General features: G+C 47.4%; 1 protein-coding gene across 1 annotated transcript; it reads left to right on the top strand.

Moving 5' to 3' along the window:
• Positions 1–218: 218 nt before the first annotated feature.
• Positions 219–8,177, top strand: OTP (orthopedia homeobox; the record flags this gene model as incomplete). Its single annotated transcript, XM_082651693.1, has 3 exons — positions 219–255; positions 1,561–1,970; positions 7,647–8,177. The coding sequence occupies 3 exons, from the start codon at positions 219–221 to the stop codon at positions 8,175–8,177; spliced, it is 978 nt and encodes a 325-aa protein (XP_082507819.1).
• Positions 8,178–8,803: the final 626 nt, after the last annotated feature.

The raw sequence follows: 8,803 nt of genomic DNA, 5'->3' as shown, positions 1-8,803 counted from the left end.
AGCTGCTCACGGGTTCATTCAACTGTTAAGCACCTCCCCGTCTCTCTAAAGGACATTATAATGCAAGAAGCCCCCTTTTTAACCACAAACCGAATTTTCTTTCATTTAGGTGATCTATATATATCTATATCGTATAGCTTATAGCTTATATCTATTTTAAATAACTTAAAACCGCTAAAATTTGGGGGGGAACAGCTTTCACCCTGGAGCGGTGCGCGATGCTGTCTCACGCCGACCTCCTGGACGCCAGGCTAGGTGAGTGCGCGTCTCTCGCCCAGGCAGCCAGGAGAAGCCCCGGCAGGAAATTGTCAATTTGTTCCTTATTTTACCTTAATGTGCCCTAAATGGACTGATTTCTTTAAAAGTAATTGTGCTGCATTAAAGTTTAATTTGATTTAACATCGTCTTTTTAAAAAATCTATGGAATATGTAGATCCAGAGGAGTTGGGAAATGTTGTTATTTTTTGTTTTTCTTATTTTCTCTCTTTCCCCCTCCCCCTTATTATTTTTTTTAAGGGAACGACCTACCCCGTGATAATTTGTTTGGAGGCATTTTTCTTTCTCTCTTTTCACCTCCTATTTGCGTTAATTTGAGATTCTTTCTTCTCTTTTTCCCTCTCTTCCTCTCTCCCCACTACCTCTTTCTCTCTTCCTCGTCTGAGTATGGTTGAATTTGTAAAAATCGGTCTTGAAGGAGAAGCCGCTGCAGTAGAAGCGGATTTGCTAAGTGTGCTCATTGAGAAAGGAGAAAAGCCAGATTCATCCTCACGGGCATCCGGCCTGCAAAGGGACTCGTCATTGCCAGTGGCCGAGAGGAATGCGCCTTTTATTTCTCCGGAAAGAAAAGTTGAATTCTCTAAAGTTTGATTCACTGTTATGTCTAGAGAGTTTACTTGAGTTTCCTTAAAGCTGTCTGGGTTACTGGGCTCAGGGTTTCCTGTTTGGGAATCTTTGGTGATGGATGTGACTCCATTTTCCAAACACTTTCTCAGATTTGAGGGGGAGGCGGAGCTGATTTGGGTTGATTTCGGGAGGTGGAAAGCTTGGAGACTAATTCATCTTCCGAGAAAGTGAGACGGAATCAACTGAGGGCCGGAGGTAGAGTTCGTCAGGCTGCCTGAGCGCAGGTGGGGCAGCAACGAAGGAATCGTTTAATTTTTCTTCTTTCTTTTCTTTTCTTTTCTTTTTTCCCTCCTGGTCGAAGGATATGCTCTCGGGTTGCTGGGGCACCAGGGGTACGGTTCATGAAAGGGACTCCGAGGCATGTTTCATTGCCGGGACTGGGAGTGTTTCATTGTGGGAGAGAAGAAAGCATGTGCTGTTTACTATGTTTACTACGGGACCCCGCGGCGGAGAGAGGGGAAAGGACCGGGAGACGGTATTACAGCCTGGCTGTCCAAATCCTGGGGAACCCAGCTGAGCATCCCGGGAGATTGCTCCGTAGGGCGACCGCGGGCTCAGAGGGAGCCGAGGATGGGGCTGAAAAAGGACCGCGCGGGGAGAACAGTCCCTCCTGGCATGGCCAGGACAGTAGTGACCACCATCCTTTTGCCTCCTCAGGTATGAAAGATGCTGCCGAGCTTCTGGGCCACCGGGAGGCGGTGAAGTGTAGGCTGGGCGTGGGGGGCTCCGACCCCGGGGGCCATCCGGGGGACCTAGCGCCCAACTCCGACCCAGTCGAGGGAGCCACTCTGCTGCCCGGGGAGGACATCACCACAGTGGGCTCTACGCCGGCCTCTCTGGCGGTGAGCTCAAAGGACCCGGACAAGCAGCCGGGGCCCCAAGGTGGCCCGAACCCCAGCCAAGCAGGTCAGCAGCAGGGCCAACAGAAGCAGAAGCGCCACCGGACGCGCTTCACCCCGGCGCAGCTCAACGAGTTGGAGAGGAGCTTCGCCAAGACTCACTACCCCGACATCTTCATGCGCGAGGAGCTGGCGCTCCGTATCGGGCTGACGGAGTCCCGAGTGCAGGTACGCTGGGCTTGGGCACCAGGGCAGAAGACAAGGAGGGGGCGGGTGGACTTGGGCAAAGGAAGCAGGGTCTTTCCTTCCCTTGCAGGGATCCTGGGCTGCGCTTCCTCTACCTATGCTTTCCTGGGTCAAGTTAGCTCCTCTGCCCGCAAACTGGCCCCATCGATGGACAGACAGTGCCCCCATCTCCTGCCAGTATAGCCACATCCCCGCAGAAACTCCTCAAAAGCGAAGCCGGCGTCGTTCAATTACTAGGTCTCTTCCTTCCTCCTGAGTAGGGAACCTCCGGGTCTCCCACCTTCTGTGTCTTCCAGGCGGCTAAGTCCAGCACGCGATTACACTCCAGCTCTCGTAACTGACAAGCATTTCATTACCCCCTAATGAGTTTGTGTTAAGAGTCTGGATAAATGGGAGAATGCAACAATTATACAGAAAACATGAAAAAGGAGTAAACAAGGCGAAATGGGCACATTTCATAAAAGATCTACACCTGGGTTTTACGGTGTAGCTTTATTCTCCTGCTTATCACACTCCTACCGCTCTCAGGCAAAACACCCCTAGCCTTTTACAAAGGCTTTGAACTTGGCGGCCTACCAATGCGCTGGGAGAGGCTGGAGCGATCCCCCACAGACTATGAGTCCTGGTTTTCCCTAAGGTAACTTGGGGAGTGGGGAGGAAAGAGGGCTTTCTTGTAGATCCTCGATTTGAAGAAAGGACATTTGGGGCAGGAAAGATTGACCGGCAGTAGACAAAATCATTACTGACCCCTTGTTCTCATCCAACCCCGATCCAAGTTGTAAGTTACATGTGACTTAGAAAACCACACCTGTAAGTTTTTTGAAAATCGGAGAATAAAAGTATAAGTCCAATGCATCTCGGATTTTTTCTGCTTTTTAGAAGAATGAAAACATTATGTCAAATATTTTATGTACAGGTGCTGGAGGTGAAAGTCCAAGGCGCGCGCTTAGTCTTGAGCTATCCAGGGTTCTGAAACCTTCCTTTCCTGTCTTGGACATGGTATTTTCTGTTCCTTACCCTGGGTGTTGATCTCAGCTCTAGCTGCTTTTACAAATTTTAACTATCTTCGCTTTACAAATTTTAAACATCAAAGTTTAAAGATCTCAGTTACTTTACATTTGATCTAAGAAGAGACAAGAGTGTCCTTAATCACGGTGTTGAGTTTTTCTGTCTCCGTTCTGCTTTTTAAAGATAGTCTAACCTGGAAAAATAGCATATGCTTCTGTTTTAAATAGAAAAAAATGTCATTAGGGACTTAAAGTGGTCAAATTAATATAGTAATATTCAGGGTATAATATAGATTAACATTTTTACTCAATGTAAGTCTGGGTGGTTTCCTTAGTGAACTCTGGAAGCCCTGAATCATGGGCCATTGAAATTAAGCAACAAAGGCATGTTAATTGCATTGTGCAGAAATATATTACTAGTGCTCTTAATTTTTTTTTTTTTACCTCACACCTCTTTTAAATCTTTTGAAATTGAGTTCAAATCTTAACAGAAATATACAATTTCAATATTTCCATTACCGTTCATAATAGTACTGGCTTGTTAAAATCCTGTCGGTTCAAAACTCATAAATTTTTTGTCACTCAAGAGAAATGCTATATAATAATTTTTATTTTAAAGACTAAAATGCTATTGCTTAACCTGCTTACTAGTAATTAGTTGGAATTAAAATAGAACTTAGAACCACAAATAAAATATAATTGGACAACTGACTTTGTGAAAAAAGAAAATGAGGTCTATTAAACTTTATTAGGTCTTCCAAAGGTTAATGGCAGTGATTCTTTTAATGTAAAAAGTTGTAAATGAAATAAAACACAAACTATGTAATAGAAACAGTTATTTTCAAGAAGTACACAGAAGAATAATCAAGAAGAATAGATACAAAGTACTTTAATTGTTCTAACATAATGTTCAACCAAAGATAATAGCTTGATGCTGCTGATAGGAACAATTTAATAGAATGGCAATTTCAATATTTTTAAAAATAATGTTCCATAGTTTAAAAAGTAATCAGATCAACATAACCTTCTTAATTAACATTTCAAAATGATTAACATTATGTAATGTAATGCAAAAATAATTTATGTAAAATGTATTTACTTCACAATTCATTGTATCGTTGCTCCTTGACCAAATTCAAATTAAATAGTAATTGGTTTATGTTCTTATATGATGAGTACTTCATAGTTTTCTTTATAGTTAACAGATTGCCACACATTCTTTTCAGTACATGGGGCCACTGCACTGATTAAAAATGATCTAAACATTTAATTTATTGCAATTGTATGTTTTTAAAGATACTTTTTGATTCTAGACTAAATGATCTCAAATACTTATTTTTATCTATATCTGGCATATATCATACTTTTAAGTATTTATTAAAGCACCTCTACTCACACGGAGGCCAATTCCATGTCTGATATCGCTCCTCTTTTCTGGCTAGTATAATAAAACCATTCCTTTTATAGCATGCCATTATTAGAAACCAATTTCAGAATTATTTATAACCTGGAATGGCTTATTAAGCAGCAATGCGAGAATCATGCAAATTATGCGATCAAATGCAATATAATAAGCATAATCATTAGTCTCTAGCACGGATTAATTAACTTTCAATATTTTATTTACATAAAAACCAAATCAGTGAAATAACTTCTGCACAGCCAGTCTTGCCTTTCGATATTTTATACGAACAAAAATAATGTGCTGTAATTCCATTGACCGTGTCCCCCAGAATGGCCCTGTCACCTGCCACATCTTAATAGGGGGACAAGCCAAGAGTATTTTCTAGTTTTCTAATGGAATGAGAAATAGCATTTTCTTCCTCTCCCAGCACTATTAAAGTGTAATGAATTCGGCCCAGAGTTCACGGCTGGCTGATCGAAATGAACCTGAGATCTGGGCTTTAATACAGCTCCCCAGATTTCCTCCCAAATCTTCACATTAATCATTTGCTGGATTCCAATGAGATCTTCATAAAGCATTTGCTTCGAGGGGGAAAAAAGTAATATTCTCTCTTTCTCCCTCTCTTTCTCTATTTCTGAGCCATTTATAGGTGGGGAATTAAACGGGCTATATATTTTAAAATACATTTACAGTATGTCTATATTACTGTAACAGCAGATATCATGAAAGTGGATTTTTAAATTCCAACCTCCATTAGATTCTCACTGTTGTATTAAGCATTTTCTGAGAAGAGCTGCATTTCAAACTGAGTACAAAGTTGGCCATGGCTGCGGTTAATATATTTCCTGGAGTTGTCATCTCTGTATTCTCAAAATCTCCCTTAGGTTTTACCTGCATTTTAATCTGTCATGCTCTAGTTTTCAAGTGGAAACATTCACATTTTTAAAATATATGCATCATAGCTTGGAACGGAGGTGCTCAGACCCCATGCAGGTTTTTTTCCCAACCCCAGTAAGCCATGAAACATAAAAAATTTTGTAGCCATTATTTGACTACTAACCCTCAAACATAATTGAGCACGATTTTTCGATTATTTCTATAATATTTAGTTCTTCAACAGCTGTTCTTTTCCGCTTGGGCCTGAGATTCAGAAACCTTTCTGGCAGGCGTGTTTTTTACTGAGATTCTTCGGGGCAATTTCTCCCCCCTTTCTTCTGCTTTTTTCCCCAGTCCCCCACCCCGTGCCCGCCCCAAACATTCAAACATTTCGGGATTCACTGACATTAGCAGGGTGCTAGGAACCGGTATTCATAGATATATTTAAAAATGTATCCGGGTGCGGAGTGTGAGGTGTGGGGACCGTCTGGACACAGACACCGTCCCTTGTCTAGGGCTCCATCCGGTCCAGCCTTGGATGGGTAATGCAAAGCGACCTCTGGCAGCAGGTCTCCTCGCTATGCTTTCCTGGGCTCCTGCGGGCTGCTCTCCGCAGAAGGCCGCTAACAGCTCAATCCGCGGCCTGCCGCATTGATCCCAGCCTCCACCTAGGGTTCTGCTGCCTCATTAATCCGCCGCGCCACCAGCTCAAGGGGCTTTAGCAGGGAAAGGACCCAACATCTTTACCCAATCCGGACACTGGAGTAGGCGGAAACATGGGAAGTGGGGTAGAAACCAGAGAAAGATAAGGTGGTGGGCGATGGGGTAGAAAGGCCAGGGCCAGCCCAAAAGCGGGAGAGGATTCTAGATTGCAATGCCGTTCACATGGGTAAATAGAGAGTGCACGGGTGTGAACAAACCATTGTGCATAGCCGGTTTACCGGGAAAGGCGGTCAGGTACTCATACTCATGATGCTTTAGTTTGCGGAATAAACACTGAATAGCTTGGATTAACGCATTATCTTTTGGCCATGAATATGGTGGTCAAATTGCGTTGGTCAAATTATGAGAAAATTCAATCAGTACCTGAGCTGTGTCCCACATCATTTATATTTATGCATAGTAAGCCTCCAACTGACTACTGTTAAACTGTAAGCCTGCCAAGTGGGCATGCTGGCATTTTTTTTAAATAAAAAGATCAAATTTAAATATGGGGCAAAGGGATGTTATCTTGGTCAGGCAGTTTACTTGATATATTTCAGGAAGAACCCTTCCTTCCCCTGTGGTGGTGAATTTGACATTCATAGACAAATTTGTCTGGTAAGGTCTGAACTTCCAGGGTCACTGTTAAGAAAGAACTAATAGGCTCACTTTGGAGTATACTTTATAAAACACATCTCCTTTAAAAAGACATCTGGGTTTGTAAGCAAAATTAAATTTGATTCATACCTATTGTGAGTTTTACACTTGACTTCTTTTAGGTTGTAGTGATCAGAAAATTTGCTTTTAGTTTATAGATGAAACGAGGGGTGGGGTGGGGCTGAGGGAATTGGAGGCCTTGTTATTTGGGATCCTCAGTAAGTTCCTGAAAATAATAGATTTGAAGGCCCTGAGGCTTAGGGCTCCGGCAGCAGGTTCCAGCACACTTGCACAGCCCAGATAAAGGTACCCTTAGAGGGGCTTGAGAACAAGGCACGGATTTGTGGCAGCAGTACCAGTCGTTACGAATCAGAAGTCACGGTGGCGACCCAAACAACACTGTAACTCAGTGGCGCTCGCTTTCCCACACGGATCACTATATTAACCTCTCTGCTCTGTCATCCATGGCGTTAGGGGTTCTCCTTTGTCTTTCGATTTTGGAACTGGCTATGTCATCCACGGCCCTTCATCAATTTCCAAAGTTACAGCGTTTCAGAAAATTCTATACCCCATCATTGTTATAAGGCACGCTATTAAGCCACATGGGTACGCAAGTTTATCTTCATTTGTACACCTGTGGGTCCAGCCTTGACACATGCCTGCCTGCAGACCTGTGCATCTAAGCAGGGAACAGAAGGTGCCAGCGTGCAGGGGCGTGGTGAATACTGCGCATGGTGTATGTTTGCACCGTGTGTAAGCGCTCCGGGGCACGATCACTCAGGACCCCGGGAGCTGGCGCCCGGTGGATGCAAGGGGCGCCGGTTGATTCCAGCTGGTGGAAAACCAGGGTCACCGGCTGGGTGCGGGGGGCGTGCCGGGCCGATGGCACTTGTTCGGCCTGGAGCTGAGTGGGTGGACCTGACGCGGGTTTCTAGGGCTCAAGCCCCCGCCCCTCCTGGCCCGCCCGCCGGCTAACAGCGCCCTGTGTGTCTCCCGCCCTGCCCGCTTCAGGTCTGGTTCCAGAACCGGCGAGCTAAGTGGAAGAAGCGCAAGAAGACCACCAACGTGTTCCGTGCGCCGGGGACGCTGCTGCCCACGCCAGGTCTGCCTCAGTTCCCGTCGGCCGCCGCCGCCGCCGCCGCCGCCATGGGCGACAGCCTGTGCTCTTTCCATGCCAACGACACCCGCTGGGCGGCAGCCGCCATGCCGGGAGTGTCGCAGCTGCCGCTACCGCCGGCGCTGGGCAGGCAGCAAGCCATGGCACAGTCGCTGTCCCAGTGCAGCCTGGCGGCCGGTCCGCCGCCCAACTCCATGGGCCTGTCCAACAGCTTGGCGGGCTCCAACGGCGCGGGGCTGCAGTCGCACCTCTACCAGCCTGCCTTTCCCGGCATGGTGCCCGCCTCCCTTCCCGGCCCCAGCAATGTCTCCGGCTCGCCCCAGCTCTGCAGCTCCCCGGACAGCAGCGACGTGTGGCGGGGCACGAGCATCGCCTCCCTCCGCCGCAAGGCGCTAGAGCACACAGTCTCCATGAGCTTCACTTAATGCAGCCGCGCCCCGCCCGCTCCGCCCCCGGCACCGCCCCCAGGTCCGCCCCGAGGCCCTAGCGGCTAGCGCCCGGGCGCCCCGCCCCCGGCCCCGGCCCCCAGCTCCTTCTCCCTCCAGGCCTCTGCCACCTCTCGCTTGGTCCTTTCCCTTGTCCTCCACTCTCCCGGGCTCACCCCAAGCCCCAGACCGCGAGGCCACCCCTCCACCTGATTTCGCTCTCCCCAGCCTCCCCAAAGACCTCCTCCCCGTCTCACGCAGCTCCTCCCTCCTCCCGGTCTCTAGCGCCTCACCCCACCCTTTTCCCGCTACCCCCGGCCTTGCCGCTCGCACTCTTCGTGCTCGCGCCCTCCTCACGGCCTTCTGACTGGCTGCATTCCCATCCACACCTTCTACACGACGCCTGCGGCCCCCTCGCCCACCGCCTCCCGTCCGGTCCCTTCTTTGCCCGCACCTCACGCCCCTCCTCCCGCGCCCTGCAAAGAGCATCCTTCCCGTCATTTTACTTACCAGGGAGTAGACTCAGGATCTGAAATCAGACACCAATGGCCTGGTTTGTGGGCAGAAACACACACACTCGCACTCTCGCTCACTCTCAGACACTACACACACGCGCGCACACACAC

The sequence above is a fragment of the Grampus griseus genome (assembly GCF_964374135.1).
Source record: "Grampus griseus genome assembly, chromosome: 3".
NCBI lineage: Eukaryota > Metazoa > Chordata > Mammalia > Artiodactyla > Delphinidae > Grampus > Grampus griseus.
The sequence above is the reverse complement of the archived record's forward strand: the minus strand, read 5'-3'. Positions and strand labels throughout refer to the sequence as shown.